The 17,729-nt window shown below is 49.3% G+C and overlaps 1 protein-coding gene across 1 annotated transcript in view; it reads right to left on the reverse strand.

Annotated features, from left to right (window-relative positions):
• The window catches only part of PPARGC1B (PPARG coactivator 1 beta), a 106,955-nt gene extending 90,961 nt beyond the window's left edge, over positions 1–15,994 (reverse strand). The window contains exon 1 of the mRNA XM_079144755.1: positions 13,583–15,994. Within this exon, the coding sequence (XP_079000881.1) occupies positions 13,583–13,660 (78 nt within the window). The 5' untranslated portion in view covers positions 13,661–15,994. The remainder of the gene's footprint in view (positions 1–13,582) is intronic.
• Between the last annotated feature and the right edge of the window lie 1,735 nt (positions 15,995–17,729).

Genomic DNA, 17,729 nt, shown 5'->3' on the forward strand with positions numbered 1-17,729 from the left:
CGCACACTGTCCTCCCCCATGCAGCCTTAGAAATCTGAGAGACAATACCTCGTTTTCAGACTGTGTTAACTTTCAAAGAAAGCTTTATGGCTGGTCTAATTCCTCATTCATCTGGCATTATGAAGGGATAAGTGCTCACAGTAAGCAAAGTTTATAAGTAACTCCAAAGGCTAAACTTTTTTCTGCTTTGGATAGACTTCCCTTTTTTTATAGTAATATTAAAATATACTGCACAATCCTCACTCCCTCAGAGAACACTGAGCAGAACAGAGCTTTCCTCAGGCATGAGACACTGCTTTTATGGCCAATTAACTTTGTACTTTCATATGGTAAAACATTCAGAAATCAGGGGGTGGTATTGGGCTCCTTTGCCCCATCACTAAGTGAGGCCCTTAAAGTCACCAGGGCAGCCGTCCATAGGTAACACCTCATTCCTTCCCCCAGGCCTACGGAATCATGCTAGCAGAACAGATTAGCTGCCTCTCCTGTCATGAGGCCTGGACATGACTGGCAAGCCTGTGAGAGTAGGATGGCTAAGGGGCGGCACGTACAAGGGAACTCCTGGAAGCAAGGACACGTCAACACGGTGTGGAGCTAGCCCTCTTGGGCTGGAGACTGTGCTCACTGGTCCCTGAGTTCTCTCTCACCCCTTCATCTCCCAGGACTCCTCTTTCTTCTGAGGCCACTTCCTCTGGAGTAAGCAGCTGGGCCATGGGCATGAGGCTCCGTGTAAGGTGCTGGTTTCAATCTCCCTAGAACATGGGGACATTTGACCAAGCACCTCCCTGCACTTTTGCGATTCCTGAAGCTCTGAGCCCCTCCCCAGTGGGGCCAAAGTCACTGGCTGGATTCCTGACAGGGTTTGACATTCCACAAAGCCCTGCCCTCTGCAGGGGTATTCTGATAGGGGTTTCTAGAGGCTCCACAAAGTGTTTGCCTTTGAGTCCTCTGTGTGCAAGGCTTATCTCTGGTGACAAGGGTAGAGTGCCCCTTGTACAATGCCCCCACACTCCTCACCCACTTATCATAGCAGGGCTCCAAGTACAGAGAAGGAGCCTACGGGGCCAGGCAAATGGTTAGTGAACTTTCTGAAAAAAATCAAACAGCATTTGTTCATTCTTTGAGTCATTCAACAAGTATCTGTTGAAGGTCTCTGGTGTGCCTGGAACTGTTAAGGCCCTGAGGGACTTGATGGGAAGCCCTCTTGCTGAGGTCCCATTTCCTTAGGGTGCTCAAGGGCTGATTGGGTAGAGAAGAGAGAAAGGTGAGAACAGAAACAAAGGTTGTTAACAGAGACTGCAGTGTTGCACTTAACCACGCTCAGAAGACCAGGGGTGGGGACAGAACTGTGCACAGTGGGTCCTGAGTAAATGGATACCTTCCCAATATGAACCCCTCCAAACCAAACAATGCACCCCATCTTGGCTGGGCTCCTCTCCCACATCCAACTCACTTCCATGAGCCCTATCACAGAGGCTCGCACGCACACCGCCACCATGGATGCCTCTAGTCACCCCCTTCCCCATTATGGTCCTTTCTCAGCCAGATTAGCCACACTGCAGTGGTCAGTACCATATGCTTTGGAGACAGGCAGACCTAAGTTGAAATCCCAGCACCACCATCCCCCATTGCCTGCTCAGGTGATTTGGAAAAAAATTACTGAAATTCTCTAAGCCTCTGTTTCCTAATGCATCACAATACTGACCTCACTGGATGGATAAGGTTCAACAGGACAATGCACCTAAAGGTCCTTGCTTAAGTCCCGGCACATACTAGGGAGTCTCTAACTGCTGGTTGTTTTGCATGATTACTCTTAACGATGATGAGAGTGGTGGTGAAAAGCGCTGCACAGTCCTTGTTGCCTGCCAAGTCAAACTCTTCATCAGGACAGGAAGGGGAGCAGCTCACAGAGCAGGTGCTTAGCGTGAAGGAAGCCCTGGGTGTGATCCACAGCACCAAAAACCACAAAGGAAAAAAATCCCTCACCAGAGTGACAGGACAGGGCAAAAGGCAAAGAATGCAAGGAGTCCGTAACAGCGTAAAGTCACAGAGCAAAGAACAGGGCACTTCTGAGAGGGGAGAATCAGAGAAGGTGGCACTAGAGCTTGGCCTTGAATTATACGGCTGGAAATGACAGGAGTGAGGAGAGCAGATACTTCATGGGAGGAGCTCCAGGATCTGCCTGGTCTAGGAGAGGACATGCAGAACAGCACCAGTGCCACAAACTCTGGGAGCAGCCTCAGTCTTTCCAGCTGTGAAATGGGATAATAGAGATCATCCCACTGAGATTAAAAGTGATTATACATGTGAAGAATTTAGCACAGGGCCTGGCAGAGTGGCTTCTTCAAAGTGTTAGTGAGCAGTTATTAACTGTCCTCCTCCTGCTCACCACTGTTGTTGAAGGATACCATTGAAGATAAGGCCAGTGTCCAGCTTATGTTGTTCTGCTCTTGCCGTGAGGGTACAGTGGAATGGTCACACACACACTTAAGCTTTGACAAATAGAAGGATACTTGGATGGAAGGGCATTTGGGATCCCCACTGTCCTACCCAGGAGTCTGCTTCTGCAGTCCATGCAGGGTGGGTTGCAGATGCTTTGAGCAGGGGCTGCTGTGTGGGGTCGCTAGCAGCATGAAGGCCAGGCCACCCTCAGTGCCAAGAAGCCAGGGCAGGGCCCTCCCCAGTGTTCTGGGTACCACACTTCCCCGGAAGGAGCCTGCAACCAGAAATAAAGGCGTGAGCAGCCACGTTGCCAAGGCTGTTTGCCATGGCAACATCAGGGAGCAACTCGTGGGCCGGCTGCTGCAACTGCTCAGGGCCTGTTTCTAAGGCTCCTCGCTCTCCCTCTGCTAAATGACTGTGTTCTGCCAGGCAATACAGGGACAAAATACGACTGCAGAGCTGTCCGGGAGCATCCATCTCAGCCAAGCAAGGCTCGCCTGGCTGAGTTTCCAGACAGCGGGTCCCAGACACTTGAGTCCCTGCTACACAGACAGCAGCAGGGGGTCATATTCTGCCTCTGATGGGGGCCCTGGAGGCATCCCTCATCTGTCTCCAGTCTGTATGCTGACTTAAAGGTAAGAACATAAGCAAGATGGTCTCTAAGGCACTTTCAATTCCCTGCAAGCTCAAGTTGACATTTGTGTATTTCATATTTTATAAGTCATTGTCATTGTCATCTTCATTTATTGAGTGCTTACTATATGTCAGGCAGTGCTGTAACCTTTCTGTGCCCTCTGCAATTACTTTAAATTATCCTAAGAAGCCTGTAATCCCAGCAAGTCAAGAGGCTGAAGGCAGGAGGATTGCAAGTTCAAAGCCAGCCTCAGCAACTTAGCAAAATCCCTAAGCAACTTAATGAGACCCTGTCTCAAAATAAAAAAATAAAATTAAAAAATAAAAGCCTGGAGATGTAGCTGAATGGTTAAGCACCCCTGGGTTAAATCCCCAATACCAAAAAGCAATACAAAACCAAAATAAAAGGTGATCCTAAGAAGAGCACACTATTATTATCCCCAATTGTGTACATGAAGCAACAGGGTCAGAGAGATTAAGACATTTGCTTAAGGTCACACAGCTAGGAAGTGGAACAGCCCTGATTGAGAAAACTCAGGCAAACTCCAAAGTTCAGAATTCTTCACCACTACCTGTATTTCTTCACCTCTTCAAGTGGCATCTAACTAGATTCAGTTTCCTAGAAGTCAGTATTGCAAAATTTGCTAAGGCGAGATGGGACTCCTCTTCAGTTCCCCTAAAAGTACAGGGGAAGAAAATAAAATACTCTAACAGGAACCTCAGAGCCTCGACAGGATCAAGGACCTAGAGTTCAAAGTCAAAAAACAAATAGTAGGACTGGGAATGCAGCTCAGAGGCAGAGTGCTTGCCCAGCATGTGCAAGGCCCTGAGTTTGACTCCCAGTACCAAAAAAAAAAAAAAAAAAAAAGAAGAAGAAGAAGAAGAAGAAGAATGAGAATGAAAGAAAATATATTTATCATCCAGGTGAAGTAGCCTTCGCCTGTAATCCCAGCTTCTTGGGAGGTTGAGACAGGAGGATCACAAATTTGAGGCTAGCCTTGGCAACTTATCAAGACCCTGTCTCAAAATAAAAATTAAAAAAAAAAAAAAAAGGGCTGAGGTTGTAGTGGCAGAACAGCCTTGGGTTCAAACCCTGATACTACGGGCTCTGTTGTTTGAACATCTCTAAATACCTTACACAGGCACTGACTCAATTAGTCTTCACCAAAATCCTTTAAAATGTGTACTATAAAATATCAGCCCTGGGGCTGGGGAGATAGCTCAATTGGTAGACAGCTTGCCTTGCAGGCACAAGGCCCTGGGTTCAAATCCCAGCACCAAATAAATAAATAAACATCAGCCCCATTTTTTAGATGAGAACACTAAGAAGACACAAAGAAATCCTGTGCCAAGGCCACAGGACTGACTTAGCCTAAACGAAGCCCGACTCTAGAACTCAAAGCCCTCTCAGTCACCTAAATGATTAGGCCAAATGCTTGTTTTCTTACCTTATACACAGAGCAGTAATTAAGGCTTTGGGGATATTTAATCAATGATTTTTTTCCTCCCATTTGTAAAAGTCTCTACAGTCTACTCTAGACCAGGTGGCATCTCAGTCTCTGTCCTAAGAAAAGAGCGACATGGGGGGTCTAGCTGCCACCGTGACCCTGCAAACTATGCCCAGCTGTGTGGCCTTAGGACAGGCCCTTCCTCTCTGAGCTCTGTGAACCAGTCTGTTGACCACCCTGCCCCCTTCCTGGGTCCTGCTTCTTTTACTGAGTAGTCCTGAGCATCTAATGAGACAATCCAGTCACCTGAAAGAGGTGCAGGTGGGGCCTTTGGGATTCAGTAACAATAAAAGCAAGAGGAAAATGTGGCCTGTCCAGGGGTGCTAGTGGACTTTATCCCAGTGGCTGCCCACTGTCTCTCACAGGGCTAGCCCACCTTGCCCCTCTCTCAAAGCCATGTCCTGATGCTGAGCAGGAACTGGTTGGGGAGTCAGAGGCTGGGACCTCCCTGGGCACCTCGGTGCCCCCTCTGCTGAGAAAGGCAAGCTGAATCTGTTGCTGTTCAAGGGCCCTCCCAAGCCAGAGAGGGAGTTGCTTCAAGTCCCAGGTCAACCACTCACCAGTTATGAGACCCAGTGCAACCGATCCAACCTCTCTGTATCTCGATTTCATCACTCACAAGATGGGGGAAAAAAACAACCTTCTGGGGTTACTGGGGGAAGCCCATGACACAGCATCAAAAGTCTCTTTACAAATTATGGCATTTGCAGGTAAATGAATGGAGCTGGAGAATATCATGCTAAGTGAAATAAGCCAATCCCAAAAAACCAAAGGCCGAATGTTTTCTCTGATAAGTGGATGCTGATATGGAACTTGGGCGGGTGAGGGTTAAGGGAAGAATGGAGGAAGAATGGGTTGTGTAGAGGGAAATGAGGAGAGGAGAAGGACTGGGGGAAGGAAAGATGATGGAATGAGACAGACATCATTACCCTATGTACATGTATGATTACCCGAATGGTGTGACTCTACATCGTGTACAACCAGAGGAATGAAAGTTGTACTCCATTTGTGAACAATGAATCAAAATGCATCCTGCTCTCATGTATAACTAAATAGAACAAACAATTAAAATTTTTAAAAAGTCTCTTTATAGCCGGGCACAGTGGTACACACCTGTGATCCCAGAGGCTCAAGAGGCTGAGGCAGGAGGATCTCGAGTTCAAAGCCAGTCTCAGCAAGTTAGCGAGGCACTAACCAACTCAGAGAAACCCGGTCTCTAAACAAAATATGAAAAAGGCAAGTCTATAGATACACGGCACTCTCAGGGATGAGACTTGACAAGTGGGCAGCTGAAATCAGCGTAGCCAGGAGTCTATAATGGTCAGAGTTCAATGGCAGTGCCTGGCGGTTCACTATGCAGTCTCACCATTGTTTACTCTGGGACAGGTGACATTCTCCAAGGTGAATGTATATAACAAAAAGTTTTTTTCAGAGCACATGATGCCTAAACATACAACGCTCCTCTGCGCTAAAACTCATCTGTTCAATGGGCAACCACCATGTGGATCTGGAATGGAAACACTTCTTTCTCGCCCTCCAGAGCCTTGGTTGAATGCTGGTCCAGAAGCCTCGGGGCAGGGAGAGGCACAGCGTGTGGATGGATGAGAGACCAGGACCGTTGGCTGGAAGGGTATCTCAGAGGACAGGCTTTCAAGCTGGGCTTAAAGTTCAGGTAGAATCTGAATGCATTAACGTGACAGGAGGGCGGAGGCCAAGGAGATTCCAGTTCACTTCCTGGCACTTATCAGTCCATCTCTCCGCAGGCACTTAGACTGAAGATGTGAGAAGGACTGTGTGCCCTGAAGAGGCTCCATCTAGCACATTCGCTCACTCAGGGAGGACATATTCTATGCTTGCTTTGTGCCAGGAACTTGCCTGCTCGATGTGCGCAAAATGGTGGACGCATCCCACAAAATCCATCAGAGCTCAACATTTTGGAGAGATTTCCTGAAGGACACAATGGTATGAACACGAGCTGTGCCGTGTATGTCAGGCATGTGTGAGGTGACCTGAGCCCAGGGTGTCACTTGATTTTCACCCACTCCTCCCAACAATCTCATCCAGCAAGCACTGTTTTCCATTATCTTCCCAGATGAGGACAAGGAAGCTCAGGTATCTGATCCACTGAAGGCTCACAGCCAGCAGGGTGCAAAAGCAAGACTCAACCACATCAGGTGGCTCCAGAGCACTCTACCAGCCTGCGCACTGCCCGCACTGCCGTGCTGGGCCAGAGCAGCTGGGGTGGAGTGAGAGAAAGGAACCCCTCAGCGCGGGGCAGCTGGGTCTTACAGGATGAGTGCAAAAGTGTGGAAATACAGACACAGGAGGCAACAAAGAACAGTGTGAGTCAATCCCCCTGCTCCCAGGAGGAAAATCCAGGGCCTATTCCGGGGTGGGCCTCAAAGAATACACTGTTGTTATCTCCAGTTTTGTATATAAACCAACTGGGATCAGAGGAGTTAAGTCACTTGAGCAAAGTCACACTGCTAGTAAGTGGTAAAGTCCTGCTTTAAAACTTAAGGAAATTAGATAACTCATGATTAAAGGATACTTTTCAACCTGAAGGCCCTTGAAAACCAGGTTTAAAAGTTTGGGCTTCAATTTAAAAGTACTGGAGAGCTAAGCTATCAAGCCATGAAAAGACATGAAGAAGCTTTCATGCAAATTAGTAAGAAAAAAAGTCAATCTGAAAAGGCTCCATATTGGACAATTTCAACTATATGACATTCTGGAAAAGGCAAAACCATAGAGAGAGTAAAAAAGATCAGTGGTTGCCAGGAATGAAGGGAAGTAGGAACAGGTGGAGCCCAGAGGATTTTTAGGGCAGTGAAACCACTGTGTGTGTTACTACAGTGAGGGATACGGGTCCTCATACACCTGTCCAAACCCACAGAATGCACACCAAGAGTGAACACAACCAGAAACCGTGGGCTCTGGATGATAACAATGTGTCCACATAGGGTCATTAACCGTAACAAGTGGCCAACTCTGGTGGGGGAAGTGGACTGTGTGCTGTGGGCAGGGATATATGAGAAATCTCTGTACCTTCCTCCCAATTTTGTTGTGAACTTAAAGCTTCTCTTCAAAAAAAAAAAAAAACCAATAATAATGCTGGACACAGTGGCACACACCTGTAATCCCAGCAGCTCAGGAGGCTGAGGCAGGAGGATCAAAGTAGTTCAGTCTCAGCAACTTAGTGAGGCCCTAAGCAACTCAGCAAGACTCTGTCTCAAAATAAAAAGGGCTGAGGATGTGGCTCAGTGGTTAAACACCTTGGGTTCAATCCCCAGTACCAAAAAAATAAAATTTAATTTAAAATTTTTAACTTTTTTTTTTTTTTTTTTTTTTTTTTTTAAATAGTGACATCAGTCATGTACTCTAAGAGGACTGATCTGCTATCAGGTCCAAAGACAGATGGGAGAAGGCAAAGTCTAATATGGCAAAGATCTGTCTAATAGTAATTATAAGAATTCACTTATGAATGGGACAGGACCTAGACCATAAGAAGGGGAGAGAACAGAAAGATCAATCCAATCCTAATAATTCTACATCAATCGAATGTCCAAGGGATGGATCTGATGCATCCATTCGACTACCCTGGAGGAAAACAGACAAGAACTGACCATGTACATTCTTTCAAGTAACTTTATTTGGATTCCATTGCTCTTACAAACTAAAAAAATTTTCTCATGTACATTTATTTAAAAAGAAAAAAAAAAAAAAGATTGCAGGCATAGTAGTCCTTCTAAAGTGTTTCAAAGAGAGAATTCCAAGTTTTAAAGGCAACAGGTCAATGCTCATTTTATATACATTATAGTATTTTATTCCCAGCCCTGAGAGCAAAGACCTATTATACCCATTCCATAGATTACAAAACTGAGGCCTAGAGAAGCAGAGGGACTTCAGAGTTCTGCCTTCTTCTCTAAATAAAATGTGCCTTTATTTGCCCAAGTGCTAGAAAAACAATGATTAAAAAAAAAAAAAAAAAAAAAAAGCAGAGAGTCTACTTCTTCTGGGAGTCTGGGGTCAGGTAGGGTCATCACCCACTAATCTTAGCTCTTCGACTTACTCCAAGGCAGTGTTGGCGGGTACTCTTCAGCAACTCAGTGAGTTCTTGCAAACTGTGAAATCTGTAAAACTGTAAAGGAGCACCTACACTAGACAGCATCTTTGTGAGAATTAAATATAATAGTGCAAACAAAAGGCTCAGCAGAGTGCAGTGATCTGGAGGAGCTCAGCTGTCGCTGATGATGAGGATGAAGAAGACAGCTGTGAATGCTGCAATGTTCTTGTCACGACCTCACTTCCAAGCCCAAGGCCCAGTTGCAAGGCTGCTTCTGACTCAAGCCAGTATTCCTTCTATTATTTCAGAGGGGGAAGAAAAAAGGTGACTCATACCATGGCCTAGTGGAGCTCAGGGCTGGCCTGCACCAGCTGGAGAGAGGAAGGCCCCAAGGTGAAGAGGAAATATGGGCCCCCTAGGCCCAGCTGCTGGGCCTTTGCCTTTCCTGGGTTTCTTAGGCACCCTGATCATTAGCACCAGTCAGGGAGCCCAGTGAAAGTAGAGCGGAGGTCTCTGGGGAATGTGTTCCTAGCTGAGTTCAGGTGAAGAAATTACTTCCTCTGGTCTCACGCAGAATGGCGAATGCAGCCAGCCAGGGCTACACTTCAACCTGCTGCTATACATGGCAAGAACTATGACCTGGCAGCTTGGCCCTGGCTTCAAGGGCCGTGGAGGCAGTGATATTCCAGATCTGGCCAGGAGGCACTAGGACATCAAGTCGTTTTCCCAAGTCTTCAAGAGGCAAGGGCCCCTTCTGAGTGTTCAGTTCCAGCTTTAGAACTCAGGGACAGATACCAATTGCAAAATGCACCAAGTTCACAAACACAGCTTTGCAAGTGACAGAACCACAAGCGCCCCATGATCCTATGAGGGAAAGCTCAGTATCACAAAGTATCCAAGAAACACACATTAAAACAAGAAGGATGCCAATTTATTGATGAACAGACTGGTAAAAATACAAATACCAGATTTATCTGGGTATGGATAAACAGCATTCCCACACACTGATGGGGAGTGTGTAAATTAGTACACTCTCTAGAAGGCAATCAGATGTGTGTTTACCAAATGCCTGCATAGTTCCCTTGATGTAGTAATTTCACTTCTAGGAATTTAAACAAAGGAAAGAAGGCATACACACAAAGATACTCATATAGCATCGCTTACAATAGCAAAAAATAAACTAAAATTGCAAACAACTTAAGTAAGCAAAAATAAAGGATTAGTTGAATATATTTTGGTTCAACCCTCAACAAAATCAATGAGATACCATAGAGCCATTAAAATATTAAGATATTAAGTAAAATATTTATTGGACAAATGTTCAAGCATACTATTTAAAGGGGAAAAAAGCAAGTTATAATACAGTGTGAGTCCAAGTTACAAATTGGTATACACAGAATGAATGACTTAAAAAAAAAAAAAAAGTGGTCAATATGAGTAAGAAAGAAAAAAGTCTGGAAATATAATGAAAACTAACAGTGATTACATATTTCTATTTTTTTTCTTTTCCTTGGCAGTAAAATTTTCTAACAATTCCATGATTATTTTTAAATAAGGTGTTGGACTAGATGATTTATAAAGTCCTTGCCATCTCTGACATTTTGGGCCTCCATGACTGATCCCCAAGTGACTTCAAACAACCTAAATTTAGTGTAGGCTTTTGCCCACAGCTGCAGCCCTCTGCATTCCTTCTCCCTACACTCACTGCCCAGCTGTCTCCCCTGCCAGCCTGGGAGCTTCTTTTTGGCAAGGCCCAGCTGTGCCTCTGTGTGTAATCCATGTGCCTAGCCAAGAGCTGAGCAAAGAACAGGGCTCAGCATGCTGACAGGTGTCATGCCTGCACAAAGAAATAAAGGGCCTAATTCTAGCATCTATAATCTTACTGGACACAGAACTCATACAATAAAGAACTTGGTTGTAAAACAGATTATAAAAACCAGGAGAGAAAGCAGGGCAGGGAAGGCCCACTAGAGGAGAAGGCCATGCAGGGTAGGTGGGCAAGGGGCATAGCCTGAACAAAGGTGAAACCAGTCCAAAGTTCTTTGAGATGCGTTTTTAAAACTTTCCAAGAAACTTTCACAATCCTTGTTCTGCTAAATTTCTGTACTTTGGCCCCAATGGGTAAAAGTTGAGTCTCCTAAACAAGTTCTCCCTCTAATGTAGCCCTAGATTAGACACCAAAGACAACAAAAATCTTTTGGACAGGACAATGAACGAATTTACCTTTTTATGCACTTTCCCCAACCCTCCCAAGGCAAGAGACAAAGAAAGGAAAGGTCTGAGAAGGGTTAGGGGGAAAAGGAGACAACAGCAACAACCAGACATCCCACATACAGACATTGCTCACCCCCACCACCAGCCATTGGATTCTCTTGCAGGCACCACCAGCCCCATTTGACAGAGGGAGGAACGGAGGCTCCGAGAGTTACAATGGCTTGCTCCGGGGTCACCCAGCCAGAGAGTGGGGAAGGTGACTCCACTCAGGCCTTCTGACTCCAAGTCCAGTGCTATTTCGAGGTAACACACAGGACCTGGAGTCAGGAGTCCTGGGTGGCTCTGTCACCCGCTGGCTGAGTGGTCCTGTACAAACCGCTCACTCCCCACAGCCTCTTTCCCCAACTGTAAAATGAGGAGGCCCCGATGGCCCGCCCAGGTCCTCTTCCGGCAGGGCTCTCTGAGCCTTCTAGGGGTGATAGCAAAGCTCATCCTATCAATTACATTTCCCAACTTGGGCCGGCAAAGATCATCATAAGATCCTCGGCCTGTCACGTGGTTTGAAAAAAAAAAAAAAGCAAACGTCCCAGATTAACTTTCACTGCACTGCTTCTGCTGACAACTAATCACCCAATTTTCTAGTTTCCTCGGGTGAAATAGCCCTGCGGGGCAGTCTAACTGGCAGCTAAAAGGGCAAATAATTAATTATTGGTGAGCCAATGAGGATGGAGTTAAAACCCACGATCCAGAGCGGACAATTCTTGCGGCGAATCCCAGAACCAGTCTTCTCGGTCTATTTCAGGCCTCCCTCACCCGCGTCTTAATGTAGAGGTTTGGAAACGACCTCAGGCAAGTGCGAGATCTGGGGACAACATCTTCCCAGGAGCCACTCTCCACCGTCACCGTCCCCAAATCAGTCCTTATGGTCCCAGACTAACGTCTCCGGAGGTCCGAAGGCTGGGACCCGCCTTCAGAGCAGACACCGGCGCGGGGCGTGTGACGGAGCCGGGTGACGGCGGCGGGAGCTCCACCGCAGTTTCGTCAGAGGTAAAGGTACGCGCCTGGCGCGCGCAGCGTGTGCACACACACACACACACCCGCGCGCACAGCCCGCTCATCAAACACTGCCCCCGACCTGGACAAGCGCGATCACACGCCACCAGCCCCTTCGGCCTCTGCCAAGAACCCAACCGATAGCGCCTGCCACCGACCACACGGCCCCGCAGATCCCGGACGCAGCGGTGTCTGCAGAGGGCCAAGACCGGCCTTTTCCCGCGCGTGGCGGGCTTCTTCTCCGCTACACCCCGCGACGCCGCGCCGTCCTAGCCACCAGCCCGAAGTCGCCACCCGGAGTCTACCGGGAGCTGAACGTCTCCGCGGCTGCGTCTCCCTCCAAGTCGCGTCTCACCGCAAGGAGTCAGCTTGCAAGCCTCTCCCCGCCCACCCGGTCCCATGACAGCTGCTACCGCCCAAAGACTGGCAGATTATAACAAGAAGCAAAGTTTCCCTCTCTCCTCCCACCTCCCGGCCCCCCTCCGTCTTCCCCCTCCCTTCCCGTGTTATGCAAAACGGGCCGGCACCAGCGTTCCCACTCCAGGTACCAAACCAGCCCCCGCGAGCCGCGCCCGGTTCCGCCGGGCAGCCCCTCTCCGCTCCCAGGCGTGTCCCCGCATCCGGGGTCTCCTCCAAGGATCCACAGCATCTCCAGACTCCCGGTGACCCGCAGTCGGGCGCCCGCAGAAAAAGCCCCAACTCTGGAGCCAAACTTTATGCTTGCAACAGGCATGGAGTGGGGAAAAGGGGGGAAAGGGTGAGGGGCGCGCACGCCTCATGCAGACATTTTCGGTAACTGCTTGTCCCAGCAGTACCCTCCCCCGGGTCTCCAAAACACCAGCTTACTCGCCCTCCCCCGGCACACCAGAGCAACCTCTCCTGTCACGCGCGTGTCGCCAGTGGGGCTCCCCGGCTCACCCAAAGCCCGGACGCCGCCTCGAATTCCCTTCCCCCTGCATCGTGGAGCGCGCGCCGGGGCCGCGCGCCGCAGGGGGACCCAGGCGCCCCCAGACAGTCCTTCCTCCCCATCCTGCCTTGCTTTGCCCCCGGGGGGCTCCGCGGAATAGCGAAACCAGGAAGGCGCTATCTCCGCCCGCATGTCCACGTGCCCCGCAGACCCCCTAAGCCCTTAGCCCGCAACTGGCAGAAAAACTCCGAGCTGCTGGCGCGGGTGGGGAGCTATGGGGGTCCAAGAGCAGCACTTAGGGGCCCGGTGGCTGGTAGACAAGGAGTCTCTGGGGGTGGGGGTAAGCGCCTGTGCCGGGGCCACAAGTCCACGTGAAAGTACGGCAGCAAGTGCCGGCGCTGAGGGCGCGCCTACGGCACCCCGCGCCAGCCTGAGGGTCCCCCACACCTTGGCGCGGCTCCACCTCCCCAAGGAAGCGCGGTGCCCCCAAGTCTGCCCGGGGTGGGGGGGCAGACTCCAGGTGGCCCAGGCTAGACCCTCTCAGCAGTCGCGCGCCCCCAGTGCTCCAGCACGCGCCGGGAGACCTCCAGTTCCCTACCCCTGTAACGGTGCGCATCGCAAGACCGTAGAAGGGGGGCTCTGCAGCCTGGAACCCCCGATCTCCCCAGTGCACCCACCGCTGCATGCCTACCTCCACCGCTGCGGCTGCAGCCCCTGCAGCTCAGCACTACGGCCCCGGCTTGCGGCCCTGGCCGCCCGTACCTGCGTGTCGGCGAGATAGTTGAGGAAGAAGGAGGAGAGCTCTTCGTCCAGCAGCGCGCCGCAGTCGTTCCCCGCCATCTTCCAGCCGCGGCTGCAGCGTGCGGCGGAGTCAGCGCCGAGCCGGCCCGGGGGGAGGGAGCGAGCGAGCGAGGGAGGAGGCAGCGAGGCCGGCGGGAGGCGGAGGGCGGAGCTCGGGTCCCGACTGCCGCAGGGCCTCTAGCTGCGGGGGCGGGGCCGCACCGCGGCCGCGCGAGCCAGGGGTCGCACCCCGACTTTCCTGCGCAGCGTCTGGCGCCACGACCTGGTCCCGCAGCCCCCAGCAGGGAGGAAAGCACCCGCAGCCAGGTGGCGGTGCCCCAGCCAGCAGCCGGATGCCTGCGCAGCAATGCGGGCAGCCCCCCACTCCTGCCAGAGCGAATCACGTTGCGTTAGCGCTGGGCGGGCACTGAGAGACAACCTGCTTCTGCTGGGGAAACTGAGGCTCAAGGAGGCATAGAATCTTCTTTGAAACCACAATGTGCTTCAATCTCAGGGTCGGGGGGAAGCTCCGAGACCTGAGATTCTCTACCCAGGCTGCAAGGCCAGAGAGGGAAGGAGATACCACAAGTCAAAGGCAGAGAAATCAGAGAAGGCTCCGCGGAGGAGGTGGCATTTTTATCTTTTTGAAGAATGCATTGACCCATAGTCTGCTAAACCAGATCATATCTCTCCCAGTGTCACTCAATGGCCACCCTTCCCCACCACCACCAAAAAAAAAAAAAAAAAAAAAAAAAATTGATGACTTGTCTTACTATAGCCAACAATGTCTTGAATTGACTGGGCTCCCACCAACTTCCCCAGACCCATTGACCTTCCAGTTCCTGGGATGAAACCTCTCACAATGGGCCTCTACACCCAGCAGTCATTCACCTAGTAAAGGCATCTTCAGGGCATCTTTCCCCACCACCCTTCAGACTATCAAACCAAACTCTCTCCTCCCATCCCCATCATCATGGGCTCCCTTAGCTCTAGAAGCCTTTCCTTGAATATTGGTCAGTTTCCACTTTTCAGTTTGTTTCAGTGAAAATATCTGATCTTTGAATTTCTCCTTATTAGACTCTGAGACCCAAGAAAGCAGGCCTCAAGTCTGCTTCTACATTTGGTATATCTCCATAGCAGTTTGGTGTATCTTCATAATGGTGTTTAATAAATAATGTGTGCTCTGAAAAAGCTGGAGGACACTGATGTTCCACACCGCCATGCACACGGATGAGGAAACGACAGTGGCGGGTTTAGGGTGGTTGAGTACCTGAGCCAGACCCAGAACTCAGGCCTCCTCACTTCAGCCTGGAGCTCTGTCATCAAATTCTGCAGTCTGCCATGCAGAAGGTAAGGTACCACCTGGTGAAGGCGGGAAGATGGAGGCCTGTTTTATTGGGCACGCCTGCCTCCTGCCCTACTCCCGCCCTATACTCATAAGGACTGCCCCACCTTGCCCAGCTAGCAAGGCCTCCTTTCCAGCCAGAGGAGGAAACACACATTCCCCAGCACACCTGCTCAGACTTGAACAGCAGAGCCAGAGCTTCCTTCTCCAGGCTGAGGTTCCCAGAACCGCAGGGTGTGATTTCACTCTTTGGGCTTCAGGCCAGCATGCTTTTAAGGAACAACGCATGCCAACTGAAAGCCTACATCTAGCCTAGGAGCACTGGACTGGGAGTCAGGAGTCCTGGGTTCTGATCCAACACCCCTCAGTCTCCGCCACATCTTGTTGCAGTATTGGTCACTCAGGAAGTTAAGTGCTTAGGCAATGGAGTCAAATTGCCTGGTTTTGAACCCCAACGAGTCATTTGGTCTCAGACGTTGGTTTCCTCATTTTATACAAATGGGGATCATAAAATTACTTACTTCATAGAGATGTTATGATGATCAAAGAGATAATATATGTAAAGTGCTTGGCACAGTGCCTGACCTAGGAGGAAAAATGCTAAGCTCTCTGGTCCTGTTTCCTCATCTGTAAAAATGGGGATAAATATAAATCCCTTGAAGGCACCACTGATGTTACTTGCTTGCCTTCCTCCCAGCGCTTAGAGCCTGCTGACTTACCTGGACTTGAATCTTGGTGTGAACTAGTAGAAGTTATTCTTTCACATAAAACTAAAAGTGTCCTTTACTTAATCTCTCAGAGTCTGAATTTCCTCATCTATAAAATGGTTACTCTGGGTGGCTCGTGAGGAAGGAATTCCTGGTACAAGGATCTTTTGAAAAGCAAATTGGATAAGTCAGGCGAGGTGCCTTCTCACCTAGGTTCCTTGCCAGCCAGAAGCCTGTCCCAAGGACACAGAGATTAGTGAGAAAATTCCAGCAATGGTGTTGCTCCCCTTAGGGATCTTGTAAACATTGACTGAAACCTATATGATTAGGCAACCAGTGTAACTCCACATGGTGTACCACCACAAGAATGGGAAGTTATGCCATGTATGTATAATATGTCAAAATACATTCTACTATCATGTATAAATAAAAAGCAAAAAAAAATTTAAAAATGCAAAGATTGAATGAAACAATGTGTGTCAACTAAATTGCTCAGCCTTGCATCTGGCAGATAAGAAGTGCCCATCATCACTATCATCATCATCACCATGAGCACCAAGGACTTGAACTCTCCCAAAGCCCTCTTTTGCTCTTGCTGCTGGACACCAGAATCCAAGTCCCGTGAGACAGTCTCCAGGGGCATCCCTATTCAGCTTGGCTCTTGATGGGTGTTGTGCGCTTTATAATCCAGAGACCAAACTTGGAGAGTCCCGCAGGCCAGGCATCTCCAGTCGTGGCCTTGCAGAGCTGCTGCACTCTTCAGAGCCTCACCAGGGAAGGCCTCAACACCACTTGCCCAGAGGCTTTTGTTTTGTTTTTAAAACAGCAGTGTTGACAGAAAAGTCACAAAATGCCCAGCATCTGGGATTTTCTCACAGTCTCTGCATCCTTGGAACAGGCTTCTGACTGGCAAGAAACAAGGGAGAAAGCACCTCACCTGGGCTATCCAACTTCCCTTTCAAAAGCATCTTGTTCCAGGAATTCCTTCCTCCCGGGCCACCCTCAGTCTCAGCCAGTCACTTCTCCAGTCCATGCAGGAATCCGAAGTTCTTCTTTGAGATTCAAGACCCTCAAGAGGGCTGGGGAGATAGCTCAGTTGGTAGAGTGCTTGCCTTGTAAGCATAAGGCCCTGGGTTTGATCCCCAGCACCGCAAAAAGAAGACCCTCAAGAAACCTCAGGTACTGGACAATCTTGAGCCGTTTGCCTGTGCTCTGCCCTCGCTGACTGTTCTTCCCTGGGAAATGAAAGAGCTAGGCTGCAGGAGACTCTGCAGACCTCCCAGTCCAGATGTGCTGGCAGTTTACAGCCAGATCTTTGCAGCCCTTCCGAACTGAGTGTGTGCCAGACACCTGAGCTCACTATTTCTCTAATCCTTTCAACATCCCTCAGCAGGGTGAATCATGGTGTCCAGTTTATGACTGAGAAAACAAAAGCTTAAAACGGGTTAAAGTGATTAGCTCCAGTGCAAGCAGCTAGAGACGCGGCTGAGATTTGAACTGAGATCTGTGCAGCGAACTGCCCCAGGGAGACTGGAACGGTGGCACATTTCTTATTTTATGACTTCCAAGTGAAGGGCAATATTAATGCCAAACTTGGACTTTGTGTGGCTCCACTTCTACCTTCTCTGCCTTTTATTGGCCTTGCCTCCCGGGAGAGTAGTGAAAGTGAGCCCTGAGCACACTCTGCACAAAGCCCAGAGCTCTCCAGCTCCACAGCAATGGCTAGGGGAAAATCAACCTACAGTGTTTGGCTGGACTATTTTAGTCTCTACCAACAAATGCTCAAACATGAAAACATCACCATTTTCTACCTTCTGATAATAGAAAGATGCTTTATTCAGATACTATGGCTGTGGTTCTCAAACTCTGGAGGGCATGACAGTTTCCTGGGCCCTGTTACCAGAGATTCTAATTCAGACTTAACAGGCTCCCCTAGATGACTCTTTTGCAGAAGACTACCCATCGTTCAATGGATTTTAATGAGCACCAGCTATGTGCCAGCCACAGCACTAGGTGTCACAGATAAATAAACTCAACAGCCACCATCCCTTCCTGTGTTTCTATTCAGCATAACTAC

This window comes from Sciurus vulgaris (assembly GCF_902686455.1).
Source record: "Sciurus vulgaris genome assembly, chromosome: 6".
NCBI lineage: Eukaryota > Metazoa > Chordata > Mammalia > Rodentia > Sciuridae > Sciurus > Sciurus vulgaris.